Raw genomic sequence first — 20718 nt, forward strand, 5'->3', positions numbered from 1 at the left:
GAATTTTTCCGTTTTTATAAATTTGCATTACGTTGCATGGCATACAGTCGACATCGCTCGCATGAATGAAAGCTTAAGTCGACGTCATGCAAAGTCAAAATTAAGTTGAGGTTATGTTAGGACAGCTTTATGCTCGATTTAACCCCTCTTAAAATTGAGACAGGGTTGCACATGGATTATTGACAGATCTTACGTGACTTTTTACTATTCTAAACTTATTCTGCTGATTTAATTAGAAGGAAGATTGATTGTTTTGAAAGTCTGCTTATTTAAGGTAATCATCGGAGCGATATTGATAATTCTTAAGCGTTTTACTGTGTTAACCTACAAGTTAACCTATCAATTTTTTTATTTTTTCGATAACTTTTTCAATTAAAAACTGTTCCTGTCGCTCACATAGCAAAACTGCTGTTAATATATTATTTTTAACTGGCATTTCGTATACTTTCTGACTTATTTTTTGCAAATGTTTGATGACGTATGTATGTAATGCAAGATTTTACATATTTTTAGCAACTATGGTGTTGTCGTGCCGATTTTATAAAGAAAAATATCCAGAGGTGGAAGATGTGGTGATGGTGAATGTTCGTAGTATAGCTGAGATGGGTGCATATGTGCATCTACTGGAGTATAACAATATCGAGGGCATGATCCTATTGTCTGAACTGTCCAGGAGACGTATTAGATCTATTAACAAACTTATTCGAGTAGGCAAGACCGAACCGGTCGTCGTTATTCGAGTAGATAAAGAAAAAGGTAATTACAAATCTTATTTTTGATCTATATAATGGCCTTTATATTATAGTATATTATGTAAATTACGAATCTTAGGTTACATTGATTTGAGCAAACGTCGTGTGTCTGCCGAGGATGTGGAGAAGTGTACGGAGAGATACGCTAAAGCTAAAGCCGTTAATTCAATCTTAAGACATGTGGCAGAATTGTTGCATTATGACAGTGATGACCAGCTAGAGGAACTATATCAGAAAACAGCCTGGCACTTTGAAGAGAAATACAAGAAACAAAAAGCATCCGCTTATGATTTTTTCAAACAATCAGTATTGTAAGAAGAACTGCTGATAACTAAATTAATACTTAGATGTATTGGAAACATATAAGTATATTTATGAATATAAACAATTTTAGGGATCCCTCCATTTTAGCAGAGTGTGGCCTAGATGAGCATACGAAAGAGGTATTGCTAAACAACATCAAACGGAAACTCACTTCGCAGGCGGTCAAAATTAGAGCGGACGTCGAAGTGGCATGTTACGGCTACGAAGGGATTGATGCTGTGAAAACTGCGCTAAAGGCTGGCTTAGCTCTCTCCACTGATGAACTTCCCATAAAAATTAATTTAATTGCTCCTCCTTTATATGGTATGTATATTATTACTGCACATAGCTTTTCTTTGCAATCGTTCACATGTGTATTAAATGTACTATATTGTATTTATATGTTAACGTTTAGTTATGACAACATCTACACCAGAAAAACAGGATGGTTTGAAAGCGCTAGGTGATGCAATCGAAGTCATTCAGAATAAGATAACATCGCTCGGCGGTGTATTTAACGTTCAAATGGCAGTACGTGTTATGATCGAATACATTCATCTAACTTGTTCGTGCATGTGCCAAGTTAAATCTAATTTTTTTCGTTTTTCAACACTAGCCGAAGGTTGTTACTGCAACGGATGAAGCAGAATTGGCGCGACAAATGGAACGAGCAGAACTCGAAAATGCGGAAGTTGCTGGCGATGACGATGAAGAGGAAGTAGAGGGAATGGAGGGTGATTTCAGCGGCGGCGAAGGAACGGAGCAGAATAATAAAGGAACTGAATTGAATGATAAAGATGCTGAGCATAATGACAAAGACGAAAATGTGTCTGAAGAGGAAAATTGAATTTAGACATATTTGAATAAAATACACATTCTCGATAAACTGATAAATATTCGCAGGTTCTTTTATTACAACTAGGCTTTGATAAGGCATTTTACTGGCATTTTGTTGAATGTGCTGGTTCTTTAAAAATATATATATATATATACATATATATATTAAATATAAAAGTGCAAAAATCAATATATTGTAATTTATGGAAGTAAAATTTTCTACTAATTTGGTATATAATTGATTTAAAGATAAGTATTTTTATCTTTAATAAAAAGAACTTCAAACATTATTCCATTTGTATTAATTATTATTTTATATGATTTATTTAATATAGTGGTATCCAATCTTTGAAAAAACATTGCGAAACAAGCAGAAAAATTCAATTATTAATTAACATCAAGTTGTATTAAATTATTTTGCTTTTAGTTATGATATTAATGTAAAAAATAACTATGGGTTTAGCTTTCTTTTATATCTTTATTAAAACTTTAGTTTCAATTATAGCGTTTATTCATTAGCGATTGTTACTTCCACTTCTACACCAGGCTCAATGGATATGCTGGTGATTTGCTTCACGATCTCTGAAGGTGAATACAAATCTATAACACGTTTGTGAATCCGCATCTGGAAGCGATCCCATGTCTTCGAACCTTCACCACAAGGTGTTTTGCGGGTTGTTATTCGCAGTACTTTTGTGGGCATGCGTACAGGTCCCTTGACTTTCAGTTTCTGTTTCTTGGCTCCATTTATTAATTCTGCACAAACTAAAATAAAAGAATATTGATTTATGTATCGCATCCAGCTTGCAACAAAAATTACACTAACATGATTATTTACTTCTAAACAAATAATAATTTAATATCAGTTGTTGAAATGAACAATTACAAGCTTATTTACCTTTCTCAAGAGAACGAACATTGCGAGACGTGAGTGTGATTCTAATTCGATGAATGGGAGTGAGTTCCTGTCCTGGTTTTTCAGGATTATCGACCTTGGTTGTCGCCTAAAAAATAAAAAAATTACAAGTCTACTTCCATGTAAAATATTCACATACTGTATTATTAGCAATCTCGCGTTTCTTTTATTGAAAAGTATATATAATATCATGCATATTTATTCTTGTCCTTTGAGGATGATGCTACTTGGCAATACCTAACCTAATTCAGTGATCGAAGTGACCATCATGAAATATATTATCGTTACAAATAAGATAAACAAATTTTATAAACGTTCATTGTTAATAACATAATCGCTTACCATGATTGAATACTCGTACTGATCGAGATAATCAATTTATATTGAGCAAAACTGATCAGCGCTGAACCAGTACGCTTAACACGTTTCACGTGCGAAACACAAGAGGCACTGAAACGCACGATTTCCGGTTAGCAGCACTTGGATGAAATCCGGTTAGCAGGCCTAATGGTCTGTTCATTTCAACTTTATGCCTTGCATTTTATATTTCTTTCTTTCTTTCTCTCCTTCAAAATGTGCATCTACTTCACTCTAAACACAAAAAATGTAGAAACATCTCAAATAATATTGAAAACTTTTAATATTTTTATTTGCATCAGACGATGCAATTTGTTGCAGCAATTCGATTGCCGCAAAGACATATAAAATAGAATCTGCAATATCAGTTACTGCAGAAACACAACAGAAATCAAACATAATTTATCATCGAAAGAAGCATGTTTAAAAAATAAATAATAATTTCAAGTTAAATTAAGTGTTCCAAGATTAAATAAATACTTTCTATTTGTAATATTGCAAATATATATTTATCATAATTTTTTGTATGTCACCATTCATTATATAGATAATTAAGTATACAAAAAAATAATTTTTTATTCGATAAATAGTGCATTTATAAAAAGGCTCTTTGATGCCTTTTATTGGAAATCCACTGCCGCGCAGTAAAACTATTTTAAATTTGTCTTTGATTGCATGTAAGAAAGTGACAGGCATTTTTCAGCGCAGTAGTATAGCATTCGGCGTTTTCTTTGTTCCTAATTATGTCTGCGGTCTCATGATCCCTCGGCGGTGGGACCGAGATAATAGACCAGGTCGTGGCGGTAAAAAGTGGAAGGAGCGTGGTCGAACGTGCCTGGAATTGCTTGGGCGCGCAACTTCATTGTGAAGATCTACCAGTTCGCCGCCGACCATCGAGGTAGACGGTTGTGTTTGTGTCTCGTCATGCATTATATATCGTGATCACGTGAATGAATTTTCGTTACTGAACATTAATCGAACCGCCGAAGTACTACGGACAAATCATACATGCATTATTATTATTATTATTAGAAATAAAATGTGAATGCTGTCAGTATTAAAAATGGTGCTATGCATTGTGCTGCTTGTCCTGTCAACAACGTCGGGTCTGGTCCAAGGATGGGGCATTAGTCACGGATATCCTGGAACCGGTGCAAAATGCGAGCGGCTCAGTGTATCCTTTTGTCGGGGACTGCGTTATAATTTGACCGCGATGCCGAATTTCATGGGACACGAGGATCAACGACTAGCCGAACGAGGGGTTAGTTTCGATTTTTAAAATAAATTATTTTCTCAATTGTAGAATTTGAAAGTAGTAAACAATATTTACCAGAAACGCTATCAAATATGTATTATATGCTAAGAAAAATAACTTCGGAGATGTACAGACAATAACTATCTACTTTGAATATTTTCGAAATTAATTTCACGATGTTGAAAAATATTTTTAAAAAAGTAGAATAATTTTTAGGACCGCATAACACAGTTTAAATAGTTTTTTATATATATAACAAGTAGAGATTTAGAAGAGATGTAATGATCAACTTTGTATTTTTTAATAGAATTATATATTTTTTAATGCATTAGTGATGTAGCTGTACAAAGATATGTTGCAATGTTTGTGCTGAGAATTTTATTGCGAGATAATACACACAAATAATATTATATAGATAAGATAAGATAATATTTATTTTTTAATGTAGCCTGGATATGTACAAAAATTCACTTGATCTACGATAATCTTCTCAAGTTACACATGAAATTTATTGAACGTAAACATTGAAGTAGCCTAAGCTACTCTCAAAGACATGAAGCAGATGTTTTAAATAAATCATTTAGAGGTCGAGTAAATTTTTGTATCCGAGCTGCAGGACATTCTTTCGAACATTGACTTTAAAAAAATGAATATTTTTGTTATTCGTACATACTGTATATTTAAAAAAAAAGTTTAGAATTTTAGAAAACAAATAGTAAGTAATCATCTAGTAAATAATATTAAATAATTCCGAACAATATTTTATACAAGATACATTTTTTTGGAGACGAGCGGAAGAGAGATTTTTATGGCGCATCGAGCGTTAATAAACGATCGAAGATCAAAGAACGCGCGACTGGCTTTCATTAGCAACGATAAGGTGAATCAAAGTCGCTGAACCGCGACATTACAGAGAGAGAGGGTGTAGAGAAAGAGAAGATGTGGAGAAGATAGGAGCAAGAAGAGAATACCGGTCCCTTTTTCTCCGGGCGGAATATACAGTTCTTTCCACAAGAGATATAATTAAAAAGCGATTTTCTTCTTGCTTGCAAATCACCGAATTTGTCGATCGATTTAATATCAATTTTCGATCGTTCTTCCGCGAAATGCAATTTGAATAAAATAGTCCCAAGCTCCAGCGCACGTGATTTACCGTATAATTATTTTATTTTTTATTAATAATTATCAATAATGTTTATACGAAGGAAGCCGAAGGGACACAGTGGAAAAAAACGCGTCCATGTACTTGCGCGTGGTACACACTATTTGTTCTCTCTTTCTCTTCTTCCCTTCATTCGTTCTTTCTTCTTTTTTCCTTCCCACCCTTTCTTTCTCTCGACGAAGCACACACAAGCGCACACAAGCGCACACATACACGGTGTAAGGAAAGAGGTATTTATAGCCAAGAGTTCACTCTCGCTCGCTGCGTTTTATTATCGTAATAACGTTAAGGCGGCTTCCTTTGAAGTCGCCCGAAGCAAGATAACCCTGATGAGCAAAACCCCTGCTATTTTCGTAGCAGCTGTGTTCCCCGTGCGCAGGTATGTGTAGCACGCATAGAAGCATGTGCGTGTGTGGGAACATCCTCGGCGGATGTGCATTTGATGTGCGCTTTTCATGCGATTAGTTCCCTCGAAGCCGAAAAGGAGGATAATGAACGGCGGAGAAAATGTGAAATTTTTTATTCCGGATCGCTAACACGTGAAGCTCGTAGTACGAATATCCACAATTTACAGTCATAGCGAAGCTGAAAAATACCAAAATATCTTTGGAAGATCAATTTTGAACAGATTATAAAACGTAACAATTTGCACACTCGAAGGTGTAAATATTTTTTATATTCTTCTCTTCACAATTTATACTTTTATTCGAAATAATTTTGAAAATCGAAAACAAGCTCATTTTTTTTTCACACGGACGACAGAAAAACGCAATTCAATTTCTAGAAATAAATCGGATCGCATCTTCTCGCAAGAAGTATTTTGACATTGCATCGCATAAATATACATGCAACCTCGTAAAAAATCTCACAATGACTCGATCGGCGGGACAAGCTCGCCGCATAAGGATAAAAGCGGGAAAGAAAAGGATCAGGCCACAATAAGAAGCAAATCTATCCGTTCGTCCGTTTCTTCGGTTATTCGTATCTTCTATCTGTGAGTCGTTTGTCAAGCCGCTTTGAAAATACCCCGAGGGATTAGAAGGGATGGAGAAGGGGAGTGAGCTGTTTCCTATTCCATCTTTTTCTGGTCATCTCGTTGGAAAAGAATGCGAAATAATGAACGAACCGGTCCGCTCTGATTTCTTTGGCGTCGCCCTTTCGCTTCTGCGGGTCCGACATAATTGAGGCAAGATCGCACAAAAACAGATTACACGAATGTGTGCGGAAAATAATATGATTTCGGTGAGATTAATTCTTGACGTACTGAAAAAAAGGGCCGCAAATTGTCGTTTTCTGTCATATGATATCGTCGATAATGAAAGGCTCTGCATACTGATTAAAGTAGGATGTAACGAAATTTTTGACAAAACCATACATGTTTGTATTATCTTCTTAATATCCTATCGATTTCAGTTGTAGATTAAAAACTGCCGTCGCGTCAAATCCACTCTCTCCACGTTCGATTGTATGCCGATACGTCTGTTGCGCGCGCGGAGAAGTGAAAAAAAGATCGTGCACGCGATTTCCAGACGAGATTTCTCTCTGCCGAGTTGCTTTCGGCTGGTCCAGCCCGATCGGTGAGAAAAGAAGTCTCGCGGGGCGCGAAAAAGAGAACACGATGCGGAATAAAATGGAAGGGCTTCAGCATTACGGGTTACCACGTAATTTCATGAGGCTATAATTTGGGGGAGCGCCGTGGAGGAGAAGAGCATCGGGTTCGCCCGTAATGGGCGAATCTAGACGGGGTAGGAGGAGAGGAAACGGCTCCGATGAGTTCCAGTGCGCGGACTTCAAAGACGTGCAAGGGTCCATCGGGATTGAGGCGGGAAGAATGGGCGGGATAATTACCCTTGATACTCACCGCTCGTTATATCTCTTGGAAGCGAAGTCTCCGCTCCGCCTCGTTAGATGCATTACCTTTTCGTTCTTTATCTCTATCTCCTTCGTAAACTTTTCTGCCTACATTTCAAGAATTAGAGAAACGTAGAAATTTCTTTCAAGCGCAGAATATTGTACAGAAATTTGTGGAATTAAAAATCGTTGAGATTGAGAGGCCAAACTTTGAAGGGCAAAAATACTCCTACTGTTCTGATTTTTGTGATAAATTTGACTTGCAGTTGACGGCCTTCATGCCATTGGTCCACTATAATTGTTCGAGACATCTGAGACTTTTCTTGTGCTCCGTCTTCGCTCCAGTCTGCTCGGAACATGTGGCTATGCAGATACCAGCCTGCAAATCCCTCTGTCTTTCCGTAAAAAGGGACTGCGAGCCGGCCTTAACTAGCTTCACCTTACCGTGGCCGCACATGCTGGATTGCGATCGCTTTCTCGATCGTGGTAAGCATTCATTTATCATTGAAAAATCGTTAAAATCGCTCAAACTCAATTCTCATTGTTAACATCATAATTTAAACAAAATTGACAAGTCTCGCGCGTTTTTAATTATATATACATGTGGCCGAGTGCTATTTAGAATATAATCATACGTGTTAAAGTGAATTGAAATATTTCCGCCGGAATTCTCATTGACAATCGGAGGCTGTGATGTTTTTCTAAATTAGTAATTCGGCTGCTTGACACGTGTGTTTCTAAAATATTTCTTACCTAACCAGGAAACGCGCTGTGCGTACAGCCACCGGATGAAACGTGGGACGACACCAGCCCGTTAGTGTTGCCCACTGTTCAGCAGCCAACGATGCACGAACAGACGCCGCAAATTTCTATCCAGACGCAACAACATCAGCACCAGCAACATAATCAATGTCCGCCTCATTTCGTGCAGATACCTGACGTGGAAACGGTTAGAATAAGCGCAAAGATCAGAGCGGTAACTGCGGAAGTGCAATTTAAAAAAATATTCTTTTTTCGTACCGTTTTTCATCAGATTTCTTGCGCACCGCATTGTGGCACCGATGCGTATTATCGCGCAGAGGACAAGAGATTCGCCGAACGTTGGATGACTGGCTGGGCATGGTTGTGCTTTCTGTCGACTCTCTTCACCTTGCTGACCTTTTGGGTCGAGCCGTCCAGGTTTCGTTATCCTGAAAGGCCGATAGTTTTTCTGGCGCTCTGCTACAACCTTCTCTCCGTCGCTTACATTATTCGGGGCTTAATCGGCGCTGAAAAGCTCAGCTGCGCCAGTCAAGTTGACGGGCCAAGCTACGTTCCGGTAAGTAACTAAAACTGTTTTCGATAAGCAACGAAATTCTCACTGTTGCAATATCTGTTTGTCTACAATAGGTCCACGATGCTTTGAAGAGTGTCCCTTGTACGGTTTGGTGGCTGATCAGGCATTATCTGGGATTAGCTGGCAACACGTGGTGGGCTATGTTGTGCGGTTGCTGGCTATTGAGCGCCAGGAATGAATGGAGCAGCGAGGCTCTTCACAATATTGCAACCTATCTTCATGTGACCGCCTGGATTATCCCGGCGCTCTTTACAGGAGGTAAATATTTTTTGTATTCTCCATAATTTATATTTCTTCATTATACAACTGATTTTAAATATTTCCACCATTTTTTGTTTATAGAATCTTTATATCTTGACAAGTTTTCGAGAAGCAAATTCTAATCGACAAACGCCATCTTCCGGCATCTATTCTAGAATTCTAGCAAACTTTTCAGAAATCCATCAACTTTTAATGCGCTTTTTATTCGCAATATTTTAATCTCAACTAAATATCACGTACACGTCTACAATTTTCTCTATTTTTTTTTTTATAGGAAGCCTGTTATCGCGCAACGTGGTGGCGGACGAATTGACCGGACTATGTCAAATCGCGGATGAGTCGGCTTTATGGCTGGAAGTGCTGCCGCATGCTGTTCTGTTGCTGCTAGGCTGCATATTCGGTAGCATCGCTGGGAGCGCGTTAGTCCGTGTGCGGAGGGCCGTGCGCTGTGCTGGGCGTAGTGCGACCAAGCTGGAGCGCTTGATGACGCGACTAAGTATTTTCGCGCTATTGTACGCACTGCCAGCACTGGGCGGCCTCGTCTGCGTGCTGCACGAAGCTTCGGTAAGACCGCGATGGCAAAAATTAGCATTGCTGGCGGCGCTGGATTGCCGCGCTGTCCAAAACTGCACCCCGGGCCCGGTCTATCGGGCCGCCGGCCTCGAGGTCGCCCTTCTCAGGCTCTTCCTGTCTCTCGCGGTCGGCGTGACTTCCGGCATGTGGGTATGGTCCGGTAAGACCTGCCGCACCTGGACCAAACTGTTCGCCGCGCCTAGCAAACCTTCCAGAATACACACTCCTTTTCAAGACTTCAAGCAAGATATCGCCTAAGTATCTTAAAGTTAAACATGACAGAGCATTCGTTTGAAGAATGTCGTAAAAAGGGATCTAAAGTTTTCAATCTTGCGACTTCGGAAGTGTTTTAGACATTCCTTAAATATTAGAATAGTTTGTAAAGAAAAAGACTAATCGGAGCATTGTAATAGTGCGTATTGTTGTGGACTTATTTATCGGATTAATTATGCTAATAATAGTTACGAGATGTGGAGCAATAAGCGCTAAAACTAACAATGCATTTGTATATATACGTTGTACATATTGTAAAAGAAACAATGTATGCTCGAAAGAATGAATATGTGTAAGAAATTTCATGAATTCTTGAATAATTAAGAATTTAGGGTATTTACAAATAAGCACTTTTTCAACATCTTTTCTTTTTGATAGAAGATATATGCTTATTTTAATAAAATTTTACATATTTTTATTAATAATTTAAGATTGTATGCATGATTTTTTTTAAGTACTACTTTTTTGTAAGAAAATATACAATAAAATGATCAATATGTGATATCAATTAGAATTTAATTTTGGTGTCGTTTTATGTAATAGCTAACTTTAGATAATGAAAATAGACAAATTTTAATTATATCATCGTTTATTTAATCAGCCAGTTTACACTATATATTTTATTTCAGTTGAATTCGTACTATACATTATTTACAACGCTGAATTGAACTATTTTAGTGCAAATTAATTACAAAGTATTTGGTATATATATTAAAACAATCAATGTAACTAACAAATCAAGAAGAAACAATAAGATAGATAATAAACTAAGTGTATAATTTGTGACTTGAAAACGCACATTAGCAATATGCATATAAACATATTTAAATTTATTTTAGTTTAAATAATTATTAAATAAGTATTTATAAATAAACTTATTCGAATATATTTATCTTAATAAATATTTTTTCTAAATTTTCTCAGTGTTAACAATTTAAATTTCTTAAACTTCTAGTAAAAATGAATTTGGCAATTAAAAATCCAAGTCTAACGATCTTGAAAGTTTGTCTCATTTTATTTTAAATTAATGTAACGTCCGAATTTCCAAAGGATGATAATTTCGTGATAAAAATTTATAAATTTTAGTGGCAAAATCGTGCCGTAATATAGAAATTTTAGATATATTCATATATCAAAGCTAGATTCTATTATATTAAAAATCTATAGAAAATTCATATTTTACAATATTCGAAATTCCACGATGTCAAACGTTTCATACAATTTACTGCAAAATTGTTGTTAACAATATAAACTCCAGTCCAACAATATTTAAAATCCGTGCTGCCTTTTCGAAGATCTACGAGCGTCTCACGATGTCCAGTCTCAGATTCCACGATGTCCAGCCTCAGGTCCCACGATGTCCAGCCTCAGGTCCCACGATGTCCAGCCTCAGATCCCACGATGTCCAGCCTCAGGTCCCACGATGTCCAGCCTCAGGTCCCACGATGTCTAGCCTTAGATCCCACGATGTCCAGCCTCAGGTCCCACGATGTCCAGCCTCAGGTCCCACGAAGTCTAGCCTTAGATCCCACGATGTCCAGCCTCAGGTCCCACGATGTCCAGCCTCAGGTCCCACGATATCTGGGCTTCGTGTTGCACGATGTCCGAGACTCAGGTTCCATGATATCCGGGCCTCGGACTTCACAATGTTGAGACCTTGAGTCCCACAATCTCCAGGTCTCGAGCTCTATAATGTCCAGGTTTCGTGCTCCATGATGTTCAGGTCTCGAGCTTCACGATGTCCAGGCTTCATATCTTCAAGATGTCCATATTTCAGGTCCCACGATGTCCAGGCTTCATATCTTCAGGATGTCCAGATTTCAGGTCCCACGATGTCTGGGCTTCGTGTTCCACGATGTCCGAGACTCAGGTTCCATGATATCCGGGCCTCAGACTTCACAATGTTGAGACCTTGAGTCCCACAATCTCCAGGTCTCGAGCTCTATAATGTCCAGGTTTCGGGCTCCACGATGTTTAGATCTCGGGTTCCACAACGTCCACGTCTTGAGCTCCACGATGTCCAGGTCTCGAACTTCACGATGTCCAGGCTTCATATCTTCAAGATGTCCAGCCACAGATCCCTCGATGTCTGGGCTTCGTGTTGCACGATGTCCGAGACTCAGGTTCCATGATATCCGGGCCTCAGACTTCACAATGTTGAGACCTTGAGTCCCACAATCTCCAGGTCTCGAGCTCTATAATGTCCAGGTTTCGTGCTCCATGATGTTCAGGTCTCGAGCTTCACGATGTCCAGGCTTCATATCTTCAAGATGTCCATATTTCAGGTCCCACGATGTCCAGGCTTCATATCTTCAGGATGTCCAGATTTCAGGTCCCACGATGTCCAGCCACAGATCCCACGATGTCTGGGCTTCGTGTTGCACGATGTCCGAGACTCAGGTTCCATGATATCCGGGCCTCAGACTTCACAATGTTGAGACCTTGAGTCCCACAATCTCCAGGTCTCGAGCTCTATAATGTCCAGGTTTCGGGCTCCACGATGTTTAGATCTCGGGTTCCACAACGTCCACGTCTCGAGCTCCACGATGTCCAGGCTTCATATCTTCAAGATGTCCAGATTTCAGGTCCCACGATGTCCAGCCTCAGATCCCACGAAGTCCAGGCTTCGTATCTTCAGAATGTCCAGCCTCAGGTTCCACGATGTCCAGGCTTCGTATCTTCAGAATGTCCAGCCTCAGGTTTCACGATGTTCAACCTCAGGTTAAACGATGTCCAGCCTCAGGTCCCATGATGTCCGGCTTTCGGTCCCACGATGTCCAGGCTTCGTATCTTCAGAATGTCCAGCCTCAGGTTCCACGATGTCCAGGCTTTGTATCTTGAGAATGTCCAGCCTCAGGTTCCACGATGTCCAGCCTTCGGTCCACGATGTCCAGCCTCAGGTCCCACGATGTCTAGGCTTCTTATCTTCAGAATGTCCAGCCTTCGGTCCACGATGTCCAGCCTCAGGTCCCACGATGTCCAGGCTTCGTATCTTCAGAATGTCCAGCTTCAGGTTCCACGATGTCCAGCCTCAGGTTCCACAATGTCCAGCCTCAGGTTCCACGATGTCCAGCCTTCGGTCCACGATGTCCAGCCTCAGGTCCCACGATGTCCAGCTTCAGGTTCCACGATGTCCAGCCTCAGGTTCCACAATGTCCAGCCTCAGGTCCTACGATGTCCAGGCTTCGTATCTTCAGGAGGTCCAGCCTCAGGTTCCACGATGTCCAGCCTCAGGTTCCACGATGTCCAGCCTTCGGTCCACGATGTCCAGCCTCAGGTCCCACGATGTCCAGGCTTCGTATCTTCAGAATGTCCAGTCTCAGGTTCCACGATGTCCAGTCTCAGGTTCCACGATGTCCAGCCTCAGGTTCCACGATGTCCAGCCTTCGGTCCACGATGTCCAGCCTCAGATCCCACGATGTCCAGGCTTCGTATCTTCAGAATGTCCAGCTTCAGGTTCCACGATGTCCAGGCTTCGTATCTTCAGAATGTCCAGCCTCAGGTTCCACGATGTCCAGCCTCAGGTTGCACGATGTCCAGCCTCAGGTCCCACGATGTCCAGGCTTCGTATCTTCAGAATGTCCAGTCTCAGGTTCCACGATGTCCAGTCTCAAGTTCCACGATGTCCAGCCTCAGGTTCCACGATGTCCAGCCTTCGGTCTACGATGTCCAGCCTCAGATCCCACGATGTCCAGGCTTCGTATCTTCAGAATGTCCAGCTTCAGATTCCACGATGTCCAGGCTTCGTATCTTCAGAATGTCCAGCCTCAGGTTCCACGATGTCCAGCCTTCGGTCTACGATGTCCAGCCTCAGATCCCACGATGTCCAGGCTTTGTATCTTCAGAATGTCCAGCTTCAGGTTCCACGATGTCCAGGCTTCGTATCTTCAGAATGTCCAGCCTCAGGTTCCACGATGTCCAGCCTCAGGTTCCACGATGTCTAGCCTCAGGTTCCACGATGTCTAGCCTCAGGTTCCACGATGTCCAGCCTCAGGTCCCATGATGTCCGGCTTTCGGTCCCACGATGTCCAGCCTCAGGTCCCACGATGTCCAGGCTTCGGTCCACGATGTCCAGCCTCGGGTCCCACGATGTCCAGCCTCAGGTTGCACGATATCCAGGCTTCACATTTTCATGATGTCGAGGGTTCGTATCTTCAGGATGTCCAAACTCCATTTTTCATGATTTTCAAGCTCAATAATTTAATTTTTTCTGAGATGTATTTTTACATAATAAAACAAAATTATACAATATTAAAATTACAATACGATGATTCATTTCTTTAGTGATAAATTAAATTTTCCAGAAAATCTAACAATTTTTTTCTACAACCAAATTTTATAACAATTCTTTTCTACAGTAAAATCTCGCGATGATCTTTTTGTGATAAAATTTCTCATTATTGTTTTTTGTTGCTCTTCTTTATGTCAATCTCTTGATTTTTTTTAAATCCAATATTTCTTCCGCAATAACGCCATTTCATTACACATATACATATACTTAACATTTGGAAAAATAAATCTGCAAAAAGACATGAAAATTTGAACGACTCCAATATTTAAATAATTAAATATAATCAATTATACGCTATACCTTTCTTAGAAAAAAAGATGTGCCGTTTTCTGGAACTCTGCATATTCCGCAATATTATTGAAGAATTAATCCGAATAAATCCAACTTCTCTCGCGATTTTAGTTGAAGAATTATCCAGTCATTCAATATTATGTGAAGTACAAAATGTAAAGAATTCCAGTGCACAAAAAAACCTCGAAAATCTCAAAGGTGGTTAACGAGAAGAGAATCGAGTACAAAATCTGCATATAATCTGCAAATATTTATAGACTAATGACGAATTCGAAAACCAAGGACAGATCACAATGTGACTGGCTACATTTTCCTATCTCTGTAAAACATGTTAACAGCAAAGATTTTAAAGAGACAGATAACTCACGTCCAACGTGTTGTCCTTGACTGACGACTGCTACGAAATCTCAAACAAAGAGCAAGATTCAGCCTCTTCCGAATAGGAAAAAGTTCTTTGCGATGATCACCAAAAAGCGCAAATACAAATGATCAAAATGAATTCATGTTATTATATCTTCAAGCATCCTTAAATGTACTTTTCAAGGTAAAAGCGATTATCTTATAAAGGCTTCAGATTTCAATTATCACGCACTGTCCTTTGAACGCTCCGAATATTCCGCAAAATCATGCAATTCATCTTTCCTTCCCTTCTTTAAGTAATGCCTATTTTCAATATTACACAGAAAATATAAATCAGGTATTCTTAGTCGATTCCTATTACATTTTTATAAAGTTTAAAACTTTCAATATTGCTTACCAAGTTTATCTTTCTTTGTTTTCAAGTTTTGTCTGTTGTTTGCTTCTTCAGATTGATTTCAGCATTTTTACATAGGAACATAACTATAATCTACGTATTTTCGGCAATTTTATAAATGCAAATTCTATTTTTAATATTAAAAATATTCCTATTGTTCGTAAATTCTTTTCCATAAATTTCTTTCAGTACACAATTTTCTTAAATATCTATAAAATGCAAAAAAGAGAATATTTCATTAAAACATAATATATTTAAATGAATCAATTGTGCAAAATTTTATATTAAAATGAACTAAATCAGTATCTATTTTCGATTTTAATTAAATTATTAACTTTGTGGACAATGTATTAAATAATACGATTAAATAATTTTATGAGATTTAGAATTTAAAAGATACAGCAAAAGATTTTCTAAAAACAATTACCTGGTTTTTGTAGCTGCTATTTGCTCCCACCACTTAATCAGCATTGTTTCCTTAATAGCCATTACATTTCAACAAATTACGTTATTTATCTTCCTCTTAATTTTTGTCATTATTATCATCCGTCTTCCTTATTAATTTCCCCAAAGCTTAAAAGACATCTGTCCAAATTCGTGTAACTTATCGTCAAATTTTATAATTCGCATTTTCTTCGAAAAAGTTGTATTTTCCAGCTGCGTCCTCTGTGTTGTAAATCTAAACCTATCTCTTGCGTCCTTCTTGAAAGAGTAACGAGATTCTCTGCTAATAGCTGTTGATGGAACTTCTCGCCAAACTTGCACAGACAATGACTTGCTTATCCGAATAATACATGAACTCTTTCTCGTTCGAAGTCCCTTAGCATGGAGTGATACATTATATTGAGAATCGTCGCCTTAAAACCGTACTACTTATTCCGTGACTGAATAGTCATTTCAGATGCAGAATGGATTCGAACGACCGTGCTCTGTGAAAAAATAAAGTAATATTTCTCCCTCCCTCCCCCTCACACTCTCTCTCTCACTCCTTCTCCCTCCCCATCTTGTCCCCATCATGATCCAATATAAACGTAATGCAATAACAGACACACATACTGCCTAAATCATATTGAAATAACGTGGAGATATACCTTTCTTTTTTAAAAAAATACCTTCTAACAAGTTTTATGCGGGTTTCTTCAAATGCCTTTCTTCAAATTTGAAAATTTCAAATTCATTATTTGTTATATTGGTTATAAAGTTATCCCATATTACGCAAATATTATATCCTCGCTTGTTTCCCTACAAAATAAAACTCTCAAGGACACACAATTCTTACGATAATTTAGTTCCGATTAAATTAATGATGAAAATTTGAAATGGTTTTCGAATATTATCCAGAGAAACAATTCTTGGGCTTCTAGATCCTTCAGAGTTGATTTCTTAAATCCTGATTAACGTCTCATCTCTCTTAGATTCCCAAATCTCCTTAATTAAAGCTTCCTTAAATGTAATTTATCCTTGTATTCCTCTAAAACTTGTACATCCCTGAGCTCAACGTGTCCTCATAGAAGCTTCACGATTTCTGCAAGTTTCATGGATTTCAATGAAAATATTTCTCACCAGGACCTGTTAAGTATACAGCATGACACCAATGATGTTTGCAGTTCCCAAAGTTTCTTGTTGAAATAAAGAGCTCGCGCAAAGCTTCCCCCAACTGCCATTTTTCCTCACGATCATTGCGCAAAACGATGCAGCATTTTCCCGTCACTCATAGAAATACTGGTTCGCCTCCTGTCTTGGCCCTCTTCTAACATTTGCGCGCGCAGGGATACGCAGAGATGAAAATAAAGGACATCGGCGATCCCTCCGTCTCTCATTATCTTCTCACGTAACACGTAAATTCGGGATCCCATGATGATTATGAAGCAATACATGGCCTTACAACTTAATTAAATGCGTAGGTAGTAACCCGTCGGGGCCGTTTCTTTAATTTTGAAAGGATTCGGCATTCAGTTCTTTCGTTCTGCTGCCTATCAACGTGAAACATAAAGAAAACCGAGCAAAACAATTCGCATGTATACATATAGATATATGAATTATCATAGTATTGAAAAAAAAAAACGATAGCTCGTTACGCTAGATTCTCCCTTATTCTTTCTTTCAAGCCGTCTCCATCGAACAAACCTCCTTCCGGCAGTGGTGTTCAACTTGATCGCATTTGACCGTCCGAAATAGTATTTTCGTTTGGGTTTCGTTTTGCCGCATACACTCTCGAATAATTCAAATTCTCCACGAGCTGCTGGTCGAACGAAACGAAAAACCTTCCAAATACACACTGCTTTCTGTAGCCAAAAAGAATTTCTTATTTTTATCCCCCCCCCCTCCCCCCCAACTCTCAACCCCTCTTCCTTTTCGTTCCCATAAATAACTCCGTGACCTAATTATGTTGTCGAGAAAATGATCCAACACATTAACGGTTACCGTGTGAATGCTTGATACCGTGCCACCCGAAATTTTTGGAGTAGTCCAGATTCCTGGACCCGCGTGGAGATCCTTCCGAGTCGCCGGACACTCGAATCTTCGGGCTTTTAGATCCTGGGATCTTCGGTTTCCTCACAATCAACAAATTTGACATAAAATATATAAAAAAAAAAAAAGGAAAAAAAAAACCATTAAGATGCACAATCATCTACAAAATCTAAATGCAGATCAATTTCTATTTTAAAACCATTACCGAACCGAGACCACACAATACTTCCGTTGTTTCTCGCATATGACATATATCTTTGTGCGCGTACTCTAACGATTTTCGTGCCCCCGCCGCTCGCTCGGACTCCGATATCCCTCAAACGCCTTTCTCTTGCGTCCTCTACAGGTCTAAAACATACGCGTTCAACGTCCTACCCGGGAGACGCAGTCTCGGCGTGGCCGGTTGATGATCTATGAACACATTGTTATGGCGACATACGCTGGACATATATACATATGACATCAGAAACGAAAGAAACAATTCTTGGAGTATTTTCAAACAGATCATTCGCATGTTTGCATGGAGAATTATCTTATCAGTGAAGTGTATACTTGCGACCTTCGGGGAAACGGGAGCGTATCTCCGTATTCGGAGATCGTTATCGTTACGCATTGAATGAGAACATTCCAGACCTGGATGAGAGAGAGCACACGGCCGACTCATTTATCGGAGAATGTGGACGCCAAGCGGAAGCCGCCTTGTAGTTTATCGCACGGACAAGCTCGCTATGACGATGACTAGTGCAGGGGGGTAATTTCGCGCCAATTCGACCAGCTTCTAGAAACAAAAATTTTCTCCCTCCCTCTCCATTTGAACGTAAATATACTCCCCTTCGGCCCTCTCTCGTTCGCTTTCTCTCTCTCTCATACTGCAATCTTATAGGTACATTTTCTAAGGGCCACGTTGTTCTTGTGGACAGTCTTCGCTTCGCTAAGACGTATTTTCTAGGACGATCTATATGTGCCAAACTGAAAAGGATTGATGGTATTAATAACTTGGTGAATAGAGAAATTGAGGAAAAAAAATTTTACTTTGTTACTTGCAAAATGTATTTATTTTACAGCTTCTCCTAACTCCCTTCTTCTCACCTATATCACAGTATTACAAGGAAATTCAATATGAATTAAAAGTATCACAATAACACTCTAAGTTTATTATGCTGAGATCCTTTTTGTCATTATATTAATCCTAAACAGCATAAAACATTATAGGAACATATTAAAAGCCACACGTGGCAAATCTTTGGAAACTCTACATAAATTTTAAAATGTGTTTATAATTTAATTTAAAAAATGCAGCAATTTTATGAATTTTTTTACTAGCTCTCGATTACATTAATCCTTTCTTGGTGTAGTTATACTGTTCAGGATCAGAAAAAGTTAAATGCTACATATTAATAAAACTATTATCACAAAAAATGGAAGGCAATCTTATACTATATAAGTTATGTACAAATTTACAAGAAACTCGATGTATCACTGAATAATGTAAAAATTAAAATCTTTTCATTCTCTATAAATATCCTACGTTTTAAGTATGTTTACTAGGACAAAAGTAAGTAGTTTGGTTTTCGATACGGTTTACAAACCAAATTGATGACAGACAGACATACAACAAAGGCCAGGGCATGTGGAGATAAATCCTGAAGTATGGTCTGCACCTGCATTACAGCAACTCTTTCTCTCTCTTTCTCTCTCTCTCTCTCTTTCTCTCTGTCCCTCCACCCGCATCCGTTGCCATCTCAAACGGTGAGACTGCAAGTAAAAAACACCCAGATATATATCAGGGTAACGATGAGGCTGCAAAGTGCCGCTTAAGCATTCTCCAAAATATTCTGTTAAAGGCTTCTGGATGGATCTTCGCTAATTGCAAAAACGTCTTCCTAAAAGTTCATGTCGAAGTCGCCGACATGAGAACACAGCTTCCATGGTGCTCCGTCGCTTTCCGTAAAAACTGAACCGGTCCAAAAGTTTTCGTCCATTTTGAGCAAAGTGCTTCCCCCTACTCTTTGTTCCGTTGTGGACGGTGACGCAAGGTTTCTTGCGGATTTGGATAAGTCTAGCCGTAGAGGATTCAAGGTTTTATTGCCACATGAATCTCTTTGGACTTTGCGCTTCAGTAATTGGGATAAGTCTTCCAAATCTAGTCACCGCCGCACGACCGACTTCACTGCGCCGAGCTGATGCAGGAACTCATCCAAGCTGCTGAGGTCTTCGCACAGGTTTCCTCCCCAAGGATTGTTCTCCTTCGTGGAAGAATTCTTCTTACACTTTATGAACTCTCGTTCAGCCGCATTGTACAAGCCGCAACTGCCGTACTCCACTCCCTTGAGAAGCTGCTTTCTCAACCGCCGCCATCGGTGCATCCTGGATAACTGTTTGACCCGCAGCTCGTATTCAGCCTTGTGCAAGGTACGGGTCAGCACGGCTTCCACCCGGAAGTCGCGCTTCGGGCTGCGGTAGCATTTCAGCTTCTTGTAACGCACATCGGTTATCCATTTGGTAAGCTGTTCCGTGTGGCTCGGCTTGCCAACTTCGATCTCCGTCGGTCGATCTCGAGGGTCTCTCGTTGCAGTCACCATTTCGATCAATGTTCTCCCCCGAATCAACTATTCTAGTTCATTTTCTCACCGCATAATTAAATATTAATTATCGAATACACACCAACCTGTATCTAGCTCGCGCTCGTCGACGGATTGCTTGCTGCGAAGACGAGTCGACCACTCCCTTAAATGTGCACGAGCGAGATGCATTCACACCCTAGCGAGATGACTCACGAAGTGACCGAGCAACGGCCGAGTGGGACGTTATATACCAGCGTGGCCGCTGCTAAAGTGTATCCCTCCACGTCGGCGCGCGAAGTAGTTCCGTCGTTGAATCGCAAAATCTGCTCGATTCCGTGCGATTTTCGCAAATTAACTGTACGATTTATTAATTGGGGGCAGAAAATACTCCTTGGAGTCTTCAAATCAGCCTCCGATTATCATTTTTACGAAAAGATAAATGCTACTGAGAAAGCAGCTGTCGCGTAGGA

At 39.5% G+C, this 20718-nt stretch overlaps 3 protein-coding genes and 1 long non-coding RNA gene across 4 annotated transcripts; 2 read left to right on the forward strand and 2 right to left on the reverse strand.

Moving 5' to 3' along the window:
- The first annotated feature begins 117 nt into the window (after nt 1-117).
- Nucleotides 118-2182, forward strand: eIF2alpha (eukaryotic translation initiation factor 2 subunit alpha). Its single transcript, XM_012368669.2, has 6 exons — nt 118-274; nt 514-756; nt 832-1063; nt 1147-1379; nt 1471-1586; nt 1672-2182. The coding sequence occupies exons 2-6, from the start codon at nt 519-521 to the stop codon at nt 1900-1902; spliced, it is 1050 nt and encodes a 349-aa protein (XP_012224092.1). The 5' UTR covers nt 118-274; nt 514-518; the 3' UTR covers nt 1903-2182.
- Nucleotides 2183-2350: 168 nt separating this feature from the next.
- Nucleotides 2351-3307, reverse strand: RpS20 (ribosomal protein S20). The gene is made up of 3 exons (XM_012368670.2): nt 3151-3307; nt 2791-2896; nt 2351-2657 (listed from the first exon to the last, which is right to left on the reverse strand). Exons 1-3 carry the CDS (start codon nt 3151-3153, stop codon nt 2401-2403), a joined length of 366 nt encoding a protein of 121 aa, XP_012224093.1. The 5' UTR covers nt 3154-3307; the 3' UTR covers nt 2351-2400.
- A 718-nt stretch (nt 3308-4025) lies between these two features.
- LOC105673274 (frizzled-4-like) lies at nt 4026-11272 on the forward strand. The gene is made up of 6 exons (XM_012368797.2): nt 4026-4426; nt 7700-7919; nt 8195-8382; nt 8467-8751; nt 8823-9027; nt 9305-11272. The coding sequence occupies exons 1-6, from the start codon at nt 4211-4213 to the stop codon at nt 9859-9861; spliced, it is 1671 nt and encodes a 556-aa protein (XP_012224220.1). The 5' UTR covers nt 4026-4210; the 3' UTR covers nt 9862-11272.
- A 4361-nt stretch (nt 11273-15633) lies between these two features.
- Nucleotides 15634-20498, reverse strand: LOC105673140 (uncharacterized). Its single transcript, XR_001100914.2, has 2 exons — nt 20353-20498; nt 15634-19439 (listed from the first exon to the last, which is right to left on the reverse strand). It is a non-coding gene; the product is annotated as an uncharacterized lncRNA (long non-coding RNA).
- Between the last annotated feature and the right edge of the window lie 220 nt (nt 20499-20718).

The sequence above is a fragment of the Linepithema humile genome, chromosome 6 (genome assembly GCF_040581485.1).
Source record: "Linepithema humile isolate Giens D197 chromosome 6, Lhum_UNIL_v1.0, whole genome shotgun sequence".
Taxonomy (NCBI): domain Eukaryota; kingdom Metazoa; phylum Arthropoda; class Insecta; order Hymenoptera; family Formicidae; genus Linepithema; species Linepithema humile.